Source organism: Vidua chalybeata, chromosome 18, assembly GCF_026979565.1.
Source record: "Vidua chalybeata isolate OUT-0048 chromosome 18, bVidCha1 merged haplotype, whole genome shotgun sequence".
NCBI lineage: Eukaryota > Metazoa > Chordata > Aves > Passeriformes > Viduidae > Vidua > Vidua chalybeata.
The window spans coordinates 3398426-3418245 of NC_071547.1; the positions used below are offsets into that span (position 1 = coordinate 3398426).

Sequence of the window (19820 nt, forward strand, 5' to 3'; positions counted from 1 at the left end):
GGGAATATTCTTAGGTCTTCTGAAAGCTAAGAGCCCTAAAAGCCAGGGAAGGGTATTTGCATTACAGAGGATAATGTTAGTGGAAATGGATACTTGCCACTTCTTTTTCTGCCCTGTTCAGACAAGATGCGTTGACAAAAAAAGTGATAAAACTGAATGTGCTGGAGTTGCTAATTTGAGAAAAGATCAAATATAGAACTAAGTTTTGGTGGTACTTTTGTGAATCTTATCAGTATTTTGCTGCTAGAGCAGGAGCTGTGGATGAGCAGGAAGCAGCCTGGAAGCCTTAGGGGAAAAAACAAGCAAATGAGTAAAGAGGAAGTGTGTGATTAGAGCAAGCAGAGCCCTTTGTGATGTGCTGTTGTAATTCCTGTCTCTAGTGCCAGCTGCCCAGCACCAGATGGGAGCTGGAACTTTCAGAAGTGCCCAGGAAGTGCTGCCAGGAGGTTCCTGTTTGTCCTACAGACAGGGACACCCTGAGAGCAGAGGTGTGGGAGCTCTCAGTGGGATGTTGAGGGACTGCTGGTAGGATGTGCTCCCTTGGCCCTCTGGAGCACCTGGGGTAGCTCTGGCTGAGCCCCAGGGCTGACCCAGGCTCTTGGGGCAAAGGTGGCACCTCACAGGAGCTGTTTCTGTGCCAGGTGTGAGTCGGGGTTTGTCTCAAAGAATTGGTGGGTGTCCATCCTCAGGGTGGCCTTGTGCAAGTTGTTACACAAACTCAGGAGCACAGAGCACGATGTCCTGTCTCTTGTGTGCTTAGGTGTATGGGCTAACCCCCAGCTGGCAGCTCTCACTTCCTAACAAAGGTGAGGGACTCCTTTCTGCCCTGTTTTGGGGTGATTCGTGCTCCTCACCCCCACTTTGACTTGGCTGGGCTGACTGGTTGGTTCCAGTCACGTCAGGCTGGATGTGTGTGGGAACAGCTCTCGGGCAGGAAGCGCAGTACGTGCAGTGAAACAAGAAGTGGGGTCACAGCAGGGCTGGGAGCAGGCTCTGAAAGGGGAAGAGGGACTTTCCTGGCTTTGCAGGTTCCTGGCAGTGCCATGCAAACATCTGAGTAGAGTTACTGTGGCATCCTGAAAGGTACACAACTTGTTTGTGCTCTCGGTCAGGGGCTTGGCAGATATTCTTCACAAGGTACCAAAGGAGAGCAGTTGTGGTTAGAGGTTGACCTGAGGTTGCATTTGGCTCCTGAGGGCTCAGCTGTGCCACCACTCAAGTAATCCTCTCATCACAGGAGTTTTTTTTCCCTAATGCTCCAGCCCAGAGCTGTGCTTGGCACAGCAGACCCTGTGAGCTGAATTCCAGACTGTGCCATCCTCCTTGGATACAGCAGCACCCAGTGAAGAGCAAGGAAAGATGGTTTGTTAATTTTCTCTTTACTACATAATCTATAAATGAACAGTGCTGTGCACCTAAGATTGCATTTGTTCCAAAGGCAGCCAAAATGAGACACCTTTTATGCCGCAGGTAAGAAAATTCCTGGTCAGGCACAATTCAATTTAGTAACACCAACCTTGACACAGATACATCAGATGCTAATCTGTGGTGAAAAACCTTTGAATAATGTGTGTTTTCTTACACAACCTGGCAGATGGGGATCCAATAATCAGTGATAAAGTTCAAGTGGATGCAAATTTCACACCAGCTGTCAAGTTAAGAAATGAACAGAGTGAAAGACGCCTGTGGTTTTGAATCCTGCAGTGAAACATTAAGCTTGCAAAAGAAATAATTATTTGCTGAAACTTGCACTGGGAAGCATTCAAATATGTAAAACTCTTGCTAAGTGCTTTGTAGAACAGTACACAGCAGTTGCCAAAACAATTTCGTTTATAACTACAATATATTGAAAATCAAACCTCCCCCAGAGGTGATTCTGGGTGAAATAAGTTGCTGTGCTGAACAAAACTGCACCAAGAGCCTGGGTGACTCCATGGGAAGTTCTCAGCTCCAGAGCAAGTATTTCTCCTGACTGCAGCTCAGTGTAATTTGATGCAGCTGCCAACCCAGAGGTTAAAAACTTTTAAATTCAAACAGAAAGCAGGGCCTAATCTCTTCCCCAAATAGACACACCCACAACGAGCTGCTTTTGCACAGTTTAATAAAGGCATCTCCTCACAGACATCATTTACCTCACAGGTTAAAAACAAGGATTTTTAAATACACTTCTCTGGCTGATCCCTAATGAGCTCCCACAAACAGACCAAGGGAGCAGCAGGACCCTCCAAGCAGAGACACAATTACCACCAGGCCATCCCTGATAACAGTCTTCACATTTGCATAGATAAACATTTAAATAAATGAATCCAAAAGTATTACAAACAAGGTAAGTTACAAACAAAACTGAGGCTTTCCAAATACTTGATTTGTAAAGCAATCCTTTTTTGGGGGGAAAAAATGGAATCACAGGCTTATTTCAGCAGTTTTACACTATCCCACACTTCAGAGCTTGGGACTGTTCCATTTGTGATCGACCCTGAGAGTTCAGTTCTGTTCAGTCCTCCCGAAGGTAAGGGTCATCATCTGCATTTCCTAAACCACCCTGTGGCAACGAGGAGTCCTCTCCTCGGGCTTTTATGAGCTCATCTGTCTGAGCTTCAGCTAATTTGGTCTCTGCTTTCTGGGACAGCAGCCGCACCTCCTGCACCTGGGACTTCACCACCTGGATGTGGCTGCGGGCTGTCACCGAGGCCTGGTCTGCACCTGGAGGGGAGGATTGACACTCTGGGTTACAGGAGCACTGGGCAACCCTTCAGCTAAGGAAATGGATGGGATTACCATCTGCTTTGCTGTGTTGTGATGGCTCTTGGGCTGTATTAATGCATTTACTGTTCGTTTACCTCAAGCCTTATGTCTGCTTTGAGATGTCATTGCTGCCTTGAATTCTCCCATCCCAGTGGGATACAGCTGGAGTTGGACAGGAGTGATCACCTTGTGCCAGTGGGTTTGAGAGCTAAGCCCAGCCCAGTCCTTGTGTGCTAGAACCTTTCAGTCCTCGTCCCCTCCTGGCACCTACAGCAGTGGGAATACCTGTGGCAGTCCTGAATTCCCACCATTCTCCTCCCATGCTCCCAAAGATTTCTGGGTCTTCTCCAGGCACTTACAGAATTAGGGTGTCTCTGCATATTCACTGCTTTCCCTCCCTTCTCCACTCCAGTAACTTTGCCCATTTACTACAAACCAGTCCATAACTCAGACTCAGAGCTCTGAAATCTCTCCAGGGAGAAAAAACTAAAATTAGTATATTTTCCTTTTTTAATGTAACTAAATCCAGCTGGAAAGTCCTCCTGGATTCATAGGCAGCCTTGATTCTGTGGCTCCCAGCACCGTGTCTGAGCCTTGCATTTAAAAATAACTGAACTCTTCCCTCAGACATTTTTGGCCATGGTTAGTCTTGTCCTGAACCACATGTGAAGTTTCCAGGCCTAGTTCTCAGAACACACCTACAGACAGACTCGCAGCCAAAACCAGAATGTACATGCTCAGCACCTCTAAGAACCAGGCACCAGCTGTCAGCTGTGGTGTTAACTGAATGTGCACTGTGTGTCTGAACTGTGCTGAGGGAGGGAGAAGGGGCAGAGGCTCGGTGCTGCTCACCTGACTGATAGGCAGCCTCTGCCGCCATCTCCGACAGCCGCAGCGCCGTCATCCAGCTGGATTCCAGCCTGAGGTACTCCTGCTGCTTGGTGGTCATCTAGGAGCAGGAGAAAGAACCAACAAGGTGTAACACACCCAAGAGCTCTCCTGAGCTGTGGAGAGCAGTGCTGGAGAGGCAGATGGCGAGGGAGGTTTGTTTGCTTACATCCACTCTGGCTCCTATGACCACCTGCCAGACCGCATCCACCTCTTCCGAGTTCATCTTCCCAAGGAGATTGGAGTATTGCTTGTAGAGAGACACCAGGGTATAAACTGCCTGTGAAGGAATCATTTTGCACAGTTACCACGACAGCCTGCACAGCTCTGGTGGTGTCTCAGGGTTACCTAGTGTTAATTAGCAAAATTACTCTTCATACACTTGATGTACTGACAAGGATACAAACTGGAATGCAAGTACTTTACTCAAATTGGCACTTTATTTGCAAAATTAAAACTGTGTCTTCTTGTTTCAGGCTTAAGTATGGCTCATGCCATTCTTCTGCTGGAACTCAGTTCATGGCCTTAGAAAGGCTGAGAAGGGCAATAAAATGCCCAAGAACAGAGAGCTCAGTACACAGGTAATGTCAATAACTGTTGCGAGTTTCTTCAGCCCCAGTTCTGAGTTCCAGGGTCATTTTGCCTAAGTAAGAAAAGGGACTTCTTACAAGAGCATGGAATGACAGGACAAAGGGAATGGATTCACGCTGACAGAGGGCAGGGTTGGATGGGATGTTAGGGAAAGATTCTTGGCTGTGAGGGTGGGAAGGTCCTGGCACAGGCTGCCCAGAGAAGCTGTGGCTGCCCCATCCCTGGAAGTGTCCAAAGCCAGGCTGGATGGGGCTTGGAGCAACCTGGGATAGTGAAATGTGTCCCTGCTCGTGGGACTGGATGAGCTTTAAGGTCCTTCCAACCCCAAACCATTCTGGGGTTGTCTAATTTTAACCCAAAAGCAACAGTTTAAAAAAAGCTAAAAGTAATTTCCACATTTGGTGTAGAACAGTGATTCAATGGCTCCTGAGGGACCTGACATCTTCAACCCCCCTCACCTCCTGGGTTAAATTAATTTTGCAAAAGCCCCTTTTGAGCGTGCTTTAAGAGGTGTAGCTTGTGCCAGAGCAGCTGGCACTGCCAGCAGTGGCTGGTGCCAGGCGTGAGGCCCCCGAGCTCACCTTGGTGTACTCGGTGAGCGCCTCGATCAGCGCGTACGTGGTCTGGGAGAGCAGCGTGGCCGTGCTGTCTGTCACCAGGGACACGGCTCTTCTGATCAGGGCATCGTTGCTGAGGGACCCCGAGCTCTGCTGCTGCAACACAAGGCACCCGTGTGACCTCGTGTGACCTCGTGTGACCTCGTGTGACCTCGCCATTGCCTTCCCCAAGGATGCCACACAAACACAGAGGCGAGGAAAAGCCCGCCCGCGAGGCTGCACAGCCTGGCTCCCCCTGAGGATGCAACCCCGGGGGGAGAAGAGGACAAGGAGGAGGGTTTGGGTGTTAAACCGGTGCAAGGAGGGGGTGCTGGGGGTACCTCCACGACGGGGACAGCGCACAGGGCCACCCCCAGCCCCACGGCCTGGTGCCAGCGGCCGCTCCTGCCCGCGAGGCCTCGCTGCCGGACGCTGGCCAGGACTGGGAAGCTGCGTCTGGAAAAGCAAGAGGCAAAGTTCAGCAGCAGAAACATCCCAGTGTGGGGTGGGAAACGGGGACCACGGAGGAGGAGAACACCACCCAGAAGCTGTTCGAGGGGAACCTGTCTGTGCCAGGCTTCTGTGATGCAGCTGCGTGATGGTGGACGAGTAAGTTTGTTTCAAATTTTGTATTATTGTTTAATCTTAAGTGCAAGAAAAGGCAAGCACAGTAACTAGTGCAATATTAGTACTTCCAGAGAGAAAATGTATATTAGCTAGTATGGGCACACTGCTGATAGTCAAAAATACTGGAAAATAGGTTAAAAAAGATGTTTAAAAGTGGCGTGTGGTACATGCAGGTGAGAAATGTGACAGGTTTGTTACAGCCCAGCAACACTTGGGTCTCTGTGGCCAGTTTTATTTACAACCCAAGCTGTGCAAATGCCCTGGGGTCAGGGTCTTCTATCACGGAAATACTCGAGCGGAAAAACAGAAGCACAGTGCAATGAGAGTTTTTGCTGTTGCTGTTGTTCTGCAGCAATTTAATGAAAACAACCGGTGGATTTTCCTTCTTTTATGACGTGCACTCTTTAACCTACAGCCTGCGGGTGGGGAGCGCGGTGCGGGTCTCCCCCTCAGCCTCTCCCCCCGGCCCGCCGCGGTACCTGAGCACGGAGCAGCAGCTCCGCAGCCACCGCCCGCCCGCCGCCATCTTGGCCCGCCCGGCGCGCGGGAAGTGACGTCACCGCCGTGCACCTGCAGGGGTGCGGTTGTGTGGGCGGGGCCGGGCGCGGCGCGTGCGCGGGGGGCGCGCGGGGCCGTGAGGGCAATGGCGGGAACCTGAGGGGGGACGGAGGCAGAGGTGGCCCCAGGGATGGCCCCGCGGCCCCTCACGGCCCTGCGGAGCGCCCCCGACACCCCCTCTGTGTTTCTCCGGGATGTCCAACATCGCAAGGGTCAGAAAGAGGCAACAATTTGCCCACCTGCTGGGAATGAGAGGGAGGTTATGAAGCAGGGTCTTGCCTAATTGTTACAAAATTGTGTAAAAATTCTCTTAAGAACGGGCTGTTCTTCGGTGTTTGGTTTTGTAGCCTTGAAGCCTGATAAACAATATTTAATCCGTGAAACGGAGCAGCCAACAAGCTTTGAGTGATGGCCAGGTGTTAGAAAATGAAATTACTTGGTGGTGGAATTGCTTTGATAGTGGCTTGATGTGTTTTAGTGGCATTAGATCTGGGAAAGGTGAACAAAGTTTGGGAAGAAGGATTTGGACAAAAGGAATGTGGAACTTATGGGCCATGAGGTTATTGGGCAGAACCCCCAAGATAAGGAAGAAACTGAAAAACCCAACTTCCACTGGGTAAAAGGGAATTCCAGCAGGGACAGATTGTGACCACCAACTCAGAGACACCAGTGCTCCTCACAGCCCTGGTTTAATTCATTATTGTTCTAAAATACACAATGCTGCTTTGATTTTGGGTCGTTCCATATTAGTGATAATCTCCACCTTCTCCACCAATGGTTTCCTGTGCAATTCCACACAAAATGGCCTTGATGAATTAAATCTATTCTTTTTAGTTTAGCAGGAATTCCTGTTCTCTCTCCTGTTTTCAGAGACTCAGTCAGTGCAGGTTACTTTACTGAGGCTGTGCTGTGTCACACATTCTCCATCTAACCCCATGCTTTAAACATTTGTTCCAGAGCCTGGCACACCTGAGAGCACCAGGTAACAACTCTGTCCCTCATAAAACTGTAGGGAGAGGGGAACCTTGTGCTGATCTGAAATGCCTTTTTCCAGGACTTCTAAAACAAATTACAAGTAATTTCTGTGTGTCTGCCTTCACACCCTTAATGAGGCAGAGCAGGACAAGGCAGGACTTGTTTGTTGAGATGTTGGAGTGGTGCTGCATCCCTGCCGTCCCCTGTGCTGCGCTCGGCAGAGTGGGAATCTCAGGAGAAAACTGCTGGGAGGCTTTTAAATAGTTCAGAGAACAGAAACAAACGTCCAGGAGACACAAAGAATCTGCGAGAGCCACAAGGATCTGTAAAGTGCAGGCACGGGGATACCTTTTCTCTTTGAACCTTTATTGTTTTTACATAGGAAAACAAGACTGCGGTGAGGCAGCGAGAGCACAAACCTCTTGCAGGTTCGGCGCAGGGGGAAGAGGCCTCCATCCCGTGCGTGGAGCTGTGCCGTGGAGCCGGGTGCCTCTGGAAAAGCCGCGGGAGCAGGGGCAGAGCCCTCACTTGAGCACCAGGAAGTAGGTGGTCCAGCCGGCCAGCAGCAGCGCCCCGAGCAGCACCGTGTAGCTGAACAGCACAAAGGCCAGCAGCTCCCGCAGCACCTTGAGGAAGTGGATGGCGAAGGAGTCCGGCATGGCTCTCCCGGCTCCCTGGGGCTGGCTGCTCCCTGGCCTGGAAGCAGGGGAGCAAGGTGAGTCTTCACAGCAGGGACACCACCCTGCCACGGGGAGAAATCCTGTGGTCAGGAGGGTTGGTGACCACCTGGAAGGTTGTTAGTGAAGGTTGTTGTTAGTTCAGAGCCCTGCCGAGGTGCTGAAAGAGAGTTTGGGATCTGATCAAAGTCTCCAGATCAGGACTGGTAAGGAAGCAGGTGGAAATACAGACACAGGCAGTGGGCACCCTCACAGAGGGTGAGGCTGGGGGCTGTTACAGAGTCCAGCTGGCTCCTGGGATCTCTCCCCTGGGGCTGTGGCTGTGCGTCCAGGAAGCGCCAGGATCAGAGCGGCCGCTGATGGTGCATTACCAACAGCGTGTTCTGATCAAAGTGGTCAATTCCTCCAAGGAAGCCACCATTAATATTTAATTCTGTAATTGCTTCTAATGGAGGTACTGGCACAAACTGAGCCTTTTGTTTAAGAATGACAAAAACTGAGGCTTAAATACAAGTTTGCACAGGCAAATATTTATATCTTGCGTTAAAAATAACCATTAAATGGGAGACATGGGATAAGATGCCTTAGAATTCATCTTCTAGCAGTATCGTATAGTCATATGTACGCATTGCTCTGGAAGTGATTGCTCATTTGTTAGTTTAAATTAAATCTGAACTTTTCCCCTAAAGTCACTGGCTTCTTAGAGTTGAAGCTGTGAAAACCCACCTAAAAAATTCTATTCCCTCTTCAATTTATGTGTTCTTTTAAATTTTGATCGTAACTGTGCCTGATCAACAATATTGATGCTCTTGGTCAAGCGCGAAAGGGAGTTTAAAATCAGACTTAGGATAAAAACTAACCCAGAAGGATTATTTCTCTTCTGAACAGCCTAAAGCCAGCTAAACCAAACTGAATTCCTGTCCTGCTGATTAGAATGTTTTTTAAAGAGCTTTTGTGATAAGGAATTCACTTTTTGGTGTTGTTTAACAAGTCCAGCCACTCCATTCCAAGCTCAGGCACATGTATACAGTACAGGAGTTACAGCATTTTTAAACCAGCTGTGGCTTCTCTGTTGTTCAGAGCATTACAGATTTCTGTCCATAGGCTGTGCAAGATTTCTGCTTATCTAGAAAGATACTGATAAAGAAATAAACTGCTTACCCAGGCAGATGACGGGCTCTGCTTCGGCAAGTTCGTGTTTCTCCCTAGTTTTGTTGTGCAGCTGTCCCTTTTGCAGGGTTTGTGCCGTAGGCTGATCCCGCCGTGCTCCGGGAGCAGGAGCAGAGTGTGTGTGTGTGTGTGCAGCCCGCACGAGGACTGAGCTCTAGGTGTGGCCAGCACCGCTTATGATCCGACAGCGCCGTGGTGCTCGTGGTGCTCGGAGCAGCCAAACGCTCCCCTTCCCTTGGGGGCTTTTGGTAACAGCATTTCCAGAGTTCCAGTGCCAGAGCTTGGAGTCACCAGATCAAAACCTGCATTTGTTGAGATGTGGGGGTTTGCCTCTAACAAAACCTTGTGTCATCCTACACGTTTTATTCTGTTATCTCGAAGGCTGCAGTGCCTCTTGCTCTGTTCCCTGTGCTCTGTGAGCCACTTGGGGAGGAGGATGCTCACACACAGCTGGGGCTCATCCCCAGGGTGGGACTGTGCAGGCTGAGCCAGGATCTTTTACCAAAAGTCAGTGAGGGCTGAAGGCAGCCTAATCCCTGCCTGGTCCCCAGGTCACTGCTGTAGTGTCACCCTTATCCTCCCTCCCAAGGAGTCATCCCGACCTTTTAGAGCTCAAATGATGCAGCTTCTTTGCAGTGAGGGGAGGAGGGAGCCAGGCTCTATGTTTATTCTTAGCAAAACTGCTTCTGATAATGTATGAAAAGTGAAAGTCTTTTGGGATAGAGGTTGGGTAATATTTTCTTTTTTTTTTTTTTTTGTAGTAATGTAGACAGCAGAGAAGGAAGATTATGTACTGCAAATCAAATCTCTTACCTATAAATATATTATGATGTAGAAAATGGTCCCTTAATTTAATTAGGTTCTCTTGTTATCAAATTATTACCCGCATGGTCAGCAGGGCCTTGGACAGCAGCAGAACATCATCAGCTGCTCAGGAAGCCTGTTAAATAGTAATTGCTCCTCCAGGGAATTGATCAGCATCAGGATGGCTTTTATTTTGTTGTTGAATAGTTCCAGGAAGAGGCTTTGTCTAGGTGCAGTGGTTATACAGTTCTCGTGTAGGCTGCAAAAAAACAGGCTGCAATGTTGGTGATGAATTCAGAGTTTACCAAGTGTCTGGTGTAAACTCTTAACCAAAAAAAGTTTTGGCTGTAGTGTTACTGATTGCTGGCCAGGGGAAACGTGAGCCACTCTGTGTTTTCCTTTATTCACCTGTGGTGTAGCCCAGAAACCAGACTGGTCAGTATTTCCTTGGGGTTAGTTCAACTGTTAAGATTTAATTGAAAAAAAACAAATCTGGAAATTGTGATACTACAGAGACCCTTCAAGGCCAATGCAAGGAGATACCACTGCTCTGAGTCAATTTCTTGTTTTTCTCTGCATAGTAACATCTAATTTTTGATCCAAACCTAATTCAGTTTTCCTTTTAAATACCCTGAAATTAGCGACTTTAAATGGAACTTGCAAACAATCCATGTTTGCTCTTCTTGCATCACTGAAGTTGCAGCATGTTTTTTGTTAAGTCTGTCTACAAGTTGCCTTCCCACCTGAAACAGAAAGTCTCCACTGACTGAAACTGTATTTTTCTTAAAAGGGTCAGAAATTCCACTTCTAATGTAGTATTACAGGGGGCAGAACAGAATGAAATTTTGTATGAGCCTTAATTAAAAAACACCTGGGTGTTACAAAAATAGTTTCAACTTAAGTAATTCAATTATCCTGGGACAGGGAGACAAGGATGCAACTACCACAGTGCAGGGCTTTATTTTCTTTTTGTATTCTAGAGAGAGAGAGAGAGAGAGTGAAAACACTTCCAAAAAAAGATTAAATCCATCTTTATTTTATTTTATTCTAGTAAGTCAGCTGGAGTTAAACAGAGGGGCTCTGTGCAGCATCTGATTTGGCAGACCTCAGTCTTAAAAATTAAAACAGACCAAAACCCACAGTCACAACTGTGACAACTTGGAAAAATGGAGGGATTTACTGGGACATATTATACATGATAACTAAGGCAGAAATGTTTGATAAGAGAGTGATTTAAGGTGAGGATGAGCTTTTTTTAGTTGTGTTTAAGAGTGAACTGCAGTGTGGAGGAGTCCCCAGTGGCTGTGAGGACACTGACAGTGCCCAGCGCAGCACAAGCACCACCAAGGACCCTGCTCTGCCTTCCCCTCTGCAGCCAGGAGCTGCCTCTTGCACGCCAAGGGCCCAGCCACTAAGCCCATGGAAAATTCCATTTTACAAGTTTGAGCTCTACAACAGCTTGTGACAGCAACTCCCACAGTTTATAACCTGAACACGGGGTGAAAAAAGTGTCTGTTTCAAACCCACTGTTTACTGGGTCCCTGCTCTTGCTATTTTTGGCCCCCACACAGGGAGTGTTTGTGTGTCTTCAGCCATAAACTCAGGACACACTGATGTCATTCATACTCTGGAGGAGCCTTCCAGAGTCAGGTGGGTGTACCTAGGACAAAGAAGTCACCTCACAGAGATCCCTTCAGGGGACAAGTGAAGTACAAAGCTCAAGGATCACAGGTATAGCTGTGTACAGATCTCTGACTGACACATCCAATGCATCCATGGAATGTATCAGGCACCAGACAGAGACAAACAGTCTGGGAATACTGGTATGAAGTCAGGAATAGAGAACATCCTGCCTCCTCAGCACCTTAGGGGGATAAAAAGCAGAAATCACATCTCCCACCAAAGCTAAACTGAAAGAAAAAAAAGCAGCAATTTGCCAAAGAGAAGGACCAGGGCCCATTCCTGCTGCCCCAGGCCTTGGCTGCCAGGTCAGACCATGAACAGGGATCTCTCTCTTTCCCACTGTTGATCATTAGTGCCTTCCAACCCTGCTTGCCTGCTTGGAAGTTCCACAGACACCTGGAACACAAGTGCAGAAGGGATGAGGGTAACTGCTCATGAGCTGGTCCCAGGAGAGCTTCCTTCACTGCCGTGTTTCTCCAACGGAGCAGCCATGCCAGCTGACATGTCTGTGTTACATAGGGCCTCTCCCATTTGCTGTCTCTCACCACACTCCCTAGAACGGGGCAGGCTCCAGTTTCTCCATCAAGGATTTGATCCAGGTTGTCCCGTTGATCAGTTTTGTAGTGGCAATGATGTACTCTGTGCCTCCATCCTCCATCTGGGACAGGAATCTCAGCGCGGCGATTTCTGCGTACGTGACCCCGCCCAGGAAGAACACCAGGGTCACTCTATTCTCACCATGCTGACCTGTGGGTTCACAAAAAAGGTCCAAGTTGGCTTGGTTTGATTTTTTACAGCTCCCCTGCATCAACTGTCAGTCAAACTCAAATGACCTGAATTAGAGGCTGGGACAGAGAAATCCGCACTCTGCTCCCAGCTCTGGACTTGTTACAGGATGGGTTTCTGTTTGAGAGTGATTATGACCCTCTTTCACATAACATTACTTATTAAATTCACAATGTAAATTTAGGGTTTATTTTAATACTCTGATGAGAATGAAACAATTTGTCAAAGGAGGATTAGGTCAATCTAACACTGCTGTGGGACAGGGGGATGACACAGAGACCTGGACTCTGCCTGCCCTGATTTCAGTTTGCCTCACTCCCTGCTGAGACAGACATATTTTCCTGTAAACCACGGGAAAACAAACCCAAACTTACGCTTTTTCTGCAGGCCAGTAGGGAGCTGCTGCCTCTCCTCAAAATGGGGCCCTGGCAGCATCTTCAAAACCTCCTCGATGCTGCGCCAGCCCGGCCGGGCCAGCAGCTGTGCCAGGCGCACGCTCAGCGGGGCGTAGCCGCTGTACACGTACGAGATGTCATTGGGGTTCTGGGGGACACAGAGAGAGGGAGGGGACAGCAGGTCAGTGCTACCTCATGCTGCAAAACAGCTTCAAAGAAATCAATAACATTGAATAAAAACAGAGGTTTTCCTGCTGCACATAATTCCGTAGTGAGAGGTAATGTGTGCTGCTGAGGCGCCTGTTTACCTGCTCGTTAACATCATCCATCCACAGGCGCAGCGTTTTCCTGATCGTTGGGTAGTTATTCCTCCCACCTGTCTGGGGTTTCAGGAGTCCAGCCTTTTCCAAGTTGTTTAAGGTCAATATATGTTCATAGCCATAAGTCTGTAATATGAAGAAATCACCTTCAGTACCATGGCAATAACCCACAACCAGTGTTTAAAACAGAAAAAAAAAAAAAAAAAAGCAAAGATGTTTGTTTAAAAAAGATGTTTGTTTAAAAAAAGATTTTTTGGTTAAGACCTCTGTAGAGTATACCCAATTTAGAGTGTTTAAATAATATTAGTAAAAAGTGATATAAACCTCTGTATCTACATGTTGTAACACACAAAAGCACCTCCCAAGTATCTGCCCAAACAGAAACCTAGTGCTCCCTCTGTGCACATTATTCGGGTATAGGATGTGTCTGTCTAGAATTGAAGTGTAGAGCTGAAGATCTGATGTGGATTTTCTCAGGAATTTATTCCTCCAAATGTTAGAGCCTAACCTGGAGAATCTCTCTTTTGTAATGGTCCAGAACCTTCTGCTTCAGCCCACTATTGCACACGGATTGCAAGCAAACGAGACGCAAGATCTTGATTAATGGATGCTTCTGAGCTATGCAGTCTTCAATATAATTGTTAACCTATTAAATAAAAAATACATAAGCGATTATTTAAAGAATTCTTAAAGTGCCCATCAGACCTGGAAAGAAAGATCTGGTTTGCCTGGTTCTCCAAAAGAGCAAGAAAGAGGAGCAGCTGCTCTGCAGGCAGCTCAGAACCATCTGTAAAACAGTGACCCAGCACTGGTTCCACTTGGGCTCTCCCTAGAGCAGTCCCTCACTCAGTAGCCAGACTTTGCACTGAAAAATTCTTATTATATCTTATATCTTCTGTGTTCCACTGATCCCTCAGAACATGGGGTGCCCCTGGACAGGCCAAGCACCCCAGCTGTGCACAGGCAGTGATAGGTAACTCAGAGATCCATTTCACTGGACATAATCTAGATCAGATGTTTCCTCTCTCAAAAAAATGCCAAAACAAAACAAAAAAACAAATAAAAAAAAATGTTTTTTGAAGATGTAAGAGTGGCTAATTGCCATTATCTACTTACCTTGTCTGTGTCTATTCCAGACATGAACTCCTGCTCCACTGTTAAATTATCAAAGAAATCTTCAGATGCTTTGGAGAAAGAATGAAAATCAATACAAGAGCAACTGACAGCTTATGTTTTACATTAAACATTTCAGCAGAGATGCACTGGATGGAGCAAAGCCACGTTTGGCCAGGCTGAGTGATGTCCATCAAGTTACCAGGCATCCTGCTGGATTTAAATGATTCCTACTCACTGGTGATGTCTTTGATGAGCTCTGCGATGGAGGTGTGGTTCGCCAGCGAGCTCCTCGCTGCCTGCATGTGAGGCAGCTGGGACACAAACTGCTTAATCTCTCCAACAGTCTTGGCGTGGTGCCTTTCCTGAAGAAATCCATCACTTGGGTTAGGCCTTGTTCATGTTAGTAACACCAAACAGATCATTTTATCATGAAGAATTTTTACTGCACTCCCTGTAGGGAGTTAGAGGGCTTTAGATGCTTACACTGAAGTCACAGCATTACCTGAAACAGCACTTGGATCATGGGGCGAGGCAGCACGTAATACAACAACAACATTAGACTGTTATTGTTATTGTGTTGGAGACTCCAGCCATCACTAGCTGCTCCTCAATTTCCCTACCAGGGAAAACTCCCTTTTTCACACAAAGAGGAATTACTTTGCTGGCTGACAGGGAGCTCTAGGCCAATGCTGTCAGAACTGGGGAGCGAGACCCTTGGAGCCAAAGTGAAAGGTGCTGAGGAACTGGGCTGGCAGGGTCTCCCATTCACTCTACTTGGTGGCAACAACATGCCAGGTTTTGAGGATGTGCTGAAGCACCATGCAGAGTTCAGCTCCAGAGGTCTGCACTGCATTTGGGCTACTTGCCTCTTGCTGCAACTTGGAATAAAAATAGTAATAATTTGACTCATTTGTGAAGGATTTAAATGGGCAAGTGCAGGCAGGAGAGTCATGATGGAGTCTGTGATTGAAGAAGTCCTCTGCTGCCAATATGCTGCTGTTTCATTATCACCTATTACTGCTGATAATTTCTTAGACTTCTCTTTTTTTAACAAGCACTATGAACAATCCATCTTTAGCACCTCCAGCACTAATAGTGCAGAAGCAGAGCTGCACTGGGGAATGAGGCTGAGCACTCAGTATTTCAGTTAAGGTATCACTACCTTGTCTCAGATGTGGCAGAGGTTAAGAGGCTAAAAAAGCCCCACTAAGGAAATACAATCAAAGAGTGAAACAAGTTCTCTCAAGAGTCCCCATGAGGTCAGAAAAAATGAGATATGGGATCTCAGTTTATGAATCATCAACAAAAATTTTCAACAAAACCACAAATGTGCCCCACACAGCTCTCCAGATTTGTCTGAGATGACACATGAGCATGAATTTACAGTTCAAACCTCCTGCATGACAACTGTCTTTTGCACATTTCTGTTGTTTTTGATGCCAGCCATAATACTCTGTGAAAGAACATTCTAGTGTTTGATTGCTTAAAGCTTTTTCTCCTTTTCCTGAAGGCAAGAGGACCTTTCAATGAACAGCTAACAAGAGCAGCCAAGTGGAATCGATCAGCACACTAAAAATCACCTTTGGCTTCTTGCAGAGGGAAGCAGCACCTGACTCCTGCAGACTGAAGAGAGCAATTCCTGTTATGGGATCTATGGGCTCACACAGCAGCACAAGGCTGGATTAGGCAAGCTCTGAGCAAAAGGAAAGTCCCAGAACAGAGATGTGTGGAGAAATGAGGATCCACATTTCTGAAGGCTTCTTAAAAGGTGATTTGACCAACACCTACTCAGAACAGTCCAAGTGGAGCTGACCTCATCCCAGGGCAGGGGAACAAAATGGAACAGCTTCCTGGTTTTTCTCTGGATGGGGGATTACTGTGTGGGAGCAGCTTGAGCTGCCAGTCCCAGCCCTGCTGAACGTAGACTGTGAATTATCTGATGCACTGTTGGACACAGGCCTCACCTCAAAGGCTGCTGAGATGATCTTGGCTTTCTTGCTCAGCACCGACCCCACAGCATTGAAGTTCTTATCTCGGATTTCAGCATAAAGCTCTTCTGCAGAGTTCAGCTGGAGCTTCTTGGGTTCTGTGGGGAGATCTTTCCCACCCTCACCCTGCTTCTTCGGGGCAAACTTCTCAGGAGGGAGTTTCACATAAGCTACCAAATGAAGAGAAATAACCTCTGTAAGGACTGGAACTTCATCAGCAGAAGTTACGATCAGCAGGCTTTGGAAATGTGTCCCCTGAGCTGGAAACTGCTCTGAGTAGCAAAGCAATATTAACACTCAAACCACTCAGTGTCTGTGTGTTAATGAAGGAGGTCACTGCACTCAGCCAGGGACCTACACAAACATCAGAACATCAGAACCCAAGTGCCAGCTGCCCTGCTTTCAGAGAGGCTTGGAGGCAGCCCAGCAGCCAGTCCAGTCCAGCAGGAGGGACTACAGCCCATAAATGCCTCTCTGGAGTCTTCTTACCCCCTCAAGAGCAGGACAGCGTTCTGAAAATGGCATTTCACAAACTGTCCCTGTCCCCTCAGTGTGGCACGTGCTCCAGGCAGGATGGATGCTGAAGGCACACACTAACATTCCCACTCACACACTCCTGTTGTGTCACTGTGCCTGCACACAAAAGTTGCCCTTTCAGTAACCACGGACTGTACTTGGCTCCCCTTCCCAGGCAAAAAGAGCCAGAGCTCCAGCTTGGGACTGAACAAACCCCCACATTGATTTCAACTGAGCTGCTCCCACATCACATTTAGTGAAGCACAAACCCACCCAACACACTGCAACCTGCCCCAGGAGACGGGAAACGTGTCCCTTCCCCACAGCACTCACTGTTCTGGATCCCATAGATCTCATCGATCAGCCCCTCGTACGTCAGCTGCGTGGCCAGCGGGGTCAGCAGGTCCACGTTGCGGTCCAGCAGCAGGAGGGTATCAAAGACAGGAAATATGGAATTCTGGCTCCCAGGGAACTCGCGCTTCATCCTGATCATCATGTTGGCCACGTGCTGCAAGGAAATCACACCGCTCTGGTCAGGGTGCAGGCCACAGCAGATGGATGTGACCTCAGGGCCCTGCAGGCACATGCTGGTAAAGGAAGGGGATGGAGGGAGGTACAGACTGGCTGATTGATGGGGCAGGACCTGACTGAGAAAACAAAAGTCCTTCCCTGCTGCTCTCTGCAGCTCAGCTAGACAGCGATGGCCAAAGCAGTGCATTCATCTTAAGCTGCTCCCTCACCACAAAAAATACCAATTAAACCACAGGCTGATCAGAGAGAAGCAAAAAGGACGTGTGTGTGTCATGGCTGGATTAAAAAAAACCTAGGGGTGCATTTAACCAAACACTCCTTAAGGCAGTTCCAAAGAACAACATACATTTGTTCAGCCTCACCCGAGCACAGTCGCCCTTCCCAAAAATCTGCGGGATGGTTCCGTAGAGAGCCTGCAGCGTCATCAGCCCCTTTGCTGCATGGTACAGACTGGTCTGGTCGCTCTCCAGGTAACATTCCTAAAGAACAAGAGGGATTCTGATGGGAGGTGTCAATCCAATACAGATGCCTCCACAGCACAGCAGGGACTATGTGAACAGTTCAGAGGAGACACAGGCTGGGGACTAACTATGGCTGTTGGCATATATGGACCTTATTACCTGTGCTGTCACTACATCAAATAGTTTTTCTGATGACTAGACTCTAGTTTTTTTTAACTCCAGACACAAATCCAGTTTGATGGAGTAAAAGAAAGTGACTGGAAGGACCCTCTCCTGATAATTAGACCAATGTGAGCACCCAACACCTCATTACAGCTACAAGCCCTGACTCGTCCTCTGGGCTACACATAGGACAGAGAGGGCCAAGAAATTCCCAAACTGTTCTGTCCTTGGATGCAGCACTCTGGGAGTGCAGGACATGCAGGTGGGATGTGACAGCTGTTACTGCTCAGTGCAGTGAGAGCCATCACACATGGCTCCCTGGCTGTGCAGGAACACAAACCATGCTGGCTCCTTGTGACAAGTGAGTGCTTTAACCCTCAGCAATGCTCTATTTGTGACAGTAACACCAGCAGCTGAAGCTGGAGGAACTGGGGTGCAGCTCGGTGTAGTGACTCTTCAGCATTTAGTGTGAAAACACACAGGGAAGTTCAGGCCTCAGGATCAAGCCAGGTTTGCTGTGCAGGTCACTCACAAACCCTCTGAGAGCTGCTGCACCAGCGCCAACGTCCAGCACAAAACCACATTCTGCTTTTCCTTGAGGACGAGGCGCGTGCACACCTTGAAGGCGCTCTCGGACTCCATGGAGAGCAGGTCTCCGTCGAAGGGGATCAGGTCCAGGCTGTACTGCTCGCGGTGGATGAAGGAGCCCAGCACGCCCTGCTCCTTCAGCCACTGCTCGCAGAGGAGGCTGCGGCGCGGCACGAACAGGATGTGGAAATCCCTCTGCGGAGAGCGGCCTCTGTCTTCCCTGCAAAAGTCACAGCAGCAGCGGAGCACTCGGTCACTCACTGCAGGGAGCACTGGATTCACATAAAACAGGAACGCTGCACTGGGTTATTGCCGACGCCTGGATTTTGAGTGTCAGTGTTCAGCCTTGTGCAGCCACAGCTCTGCCACCAGGGCGGGGGGACGTGGCTGTCCTGCAGCTCCCAAAAGGCGCAGCAATCCAAGCTTCACTCATTCCAGCTAATTAGAAGGAGTGTACGTCCTCGCAGGGAGGAACGCACCCCCTGCATCGCAGCCAAGGTGAAGCCCCCCTGCCCAGGGTGTCTCCCGCCCCCACTTAAGCCGCAGAGTGGCTGTGCTGCAGTTTGGTGTTTGCACATCGCGCCTCGTTCCCTGCACAGGTGTAACAAACCACACGGTGAGTCGGGCCACACCTGTCCCCTCCTCACGGCGGCCCTGCCCTGCCCGCGGTACCTGAGCACGTTGTCCGTGATGATGTCCATCAGCTCCAGCTTGGGCCTGACGAAGAAGATGATGTTCTTGACGTCGGCCGGCGGCAGCCGTCCCGGCTTAAGCGTGAACATCTTCTCCACCTCATGCTCCTGCGCGGAGGCACGGCCGTCAGCCGAGCGCGGGAGCGCCGGGGCCCGGCCGGCCGCCCCCCGCCCCCGCGGCGCTTACCTTGAGCAGCGAGTACTGCGCGATGAGCCCGAAGGGGCCGGTCAGGTACTCGTCCCACACGATGGCCTGCGGGAAGGGACGGCGGGATCAGAGCGGCCACAGCACACGCGGGGCCCCCGCCCGCCCCGGCCCCGCCGCGCCCACCTTGGAGCCCGCGCACTTGTCCAGGAACTCGCGCAGCTCGCGCCGCCCCGCCTCGCGCAGCGCCGTCAGGTTCACCCGGCCCGAGCTCAGGTGCGCCGCCATGGCCGCCCCGGCCGCGCGTGACCGCGGGGCGGGGCCGCGCAGCCGCACAGAGCGCGGGGCGGGGCCGCGAGCGTCAGGGGGCACGGCCGGGAACCGCCCGCGCTGCTGCGGGCTGGGGACGGGCGGTCCTGCGTGTGGGGTGTGCGTGTGCGTGTGGTGTGCGTGTCGTGTGCCACCGTGTGTGTGGTGTGCGTGTGGTGTGTGTGTGTGTGTGTGTGTGTGTGTGGTGTGTGTGTCGCGTGTGGCCACTGGCACCGGGCTGCGCCAGGGACCGTGCCCGGCCGCAGCAGGGAACGGCTTCCCGCCTGCGCTGGGCACAGCTGAGGCCACACCTGGAGCCCCGTGTCCAGCTCTGGGCCCGCAGGAAGGACAGCGAGGGGCTGGAGCGTGGCCAGAGCAGGGAACGGGGCTGGGGAAGGGGCTGGAGCACCGGGAGAGGCTGAGGGAGCTGGGAAGGGGCTCAGCCCGGAGAAAAGGAGGCTCAGGGGGCCCTTTGGCTCTGCACAAGTCCTGACAGG

The 19820-nt window shown here is 49.6% G+C and overlaps 2 protein-coding genes across 3 annotated transcripts; both read right to left on the bottom strand.

The window, feature by feature from the left end:
- Positions 1-2084: 2084 nt before the first annotated feature.
- Positions 2085-6012, bottom strand: DIABLO (diablo IAP-binding mitochondrial protein). 2 transcript variants are annotated; one of them, XM_053959718.1, is made up of 6 exons: positions 5927-6012; positions 5162-5276; positions 4806-4934; positions 3803-3913; positions 3598-3694; positions 2085-2703 (listed from the first exon to the last, which is right to left on the bottom strand). In XM_053959718.1, exons 1-6 carry the CDS (start codon positions 5971-5973, stop codon positions 2495-2497), a joined length of 708 nt encoding a protein of 235 aa, XP_053815693.1. In that variant the 5' UTR covers positions 5974-6012; the 3' UTR covers positions 2085-2494. The 2 variants fall into 2 exon arrangements, with proteins under 2 accessions (XP_053815693.1, XP_053815692.1); XM_053959717.1 differs by having other exon boundaries at positions 4806-4937.
- A 4634-nt stretch (positions 6013-10646) lies between these two features.
- On the bottom strand, positions 10647-19323 carry VPS33A (VPS33A core subunit of CORVET and HOPS complexes). Its single transcript, XM_053959349.1, has 13 exons — positions 19201-19323; positions 19057-19122; positions 18850-18977; positions 18208-18397; positions 17329-17445; positions 16769-16943; positions 15896-16089; positions 14167-14293; positions 13932-13999; positions 13324-13461; positions 12804-12941; positions 12475-12643; positions 10647-12061 (listed from the first exon to the last, which is right to left on the bottom strand). The coding sequence occupies exons 1-13, from the start codon at positions 19300-19302 to the stop codon at positions 11868-11870; spliced, it is 1806 nt and encodes a 601-aa protein (XP_053815324.1). The 5' UTR covers positions 19303-19323; the 3' UTR covers positions 10647-11867.
- Between the last annotated feature and the right edge of the window lie 497 nt (positions 19324-19820).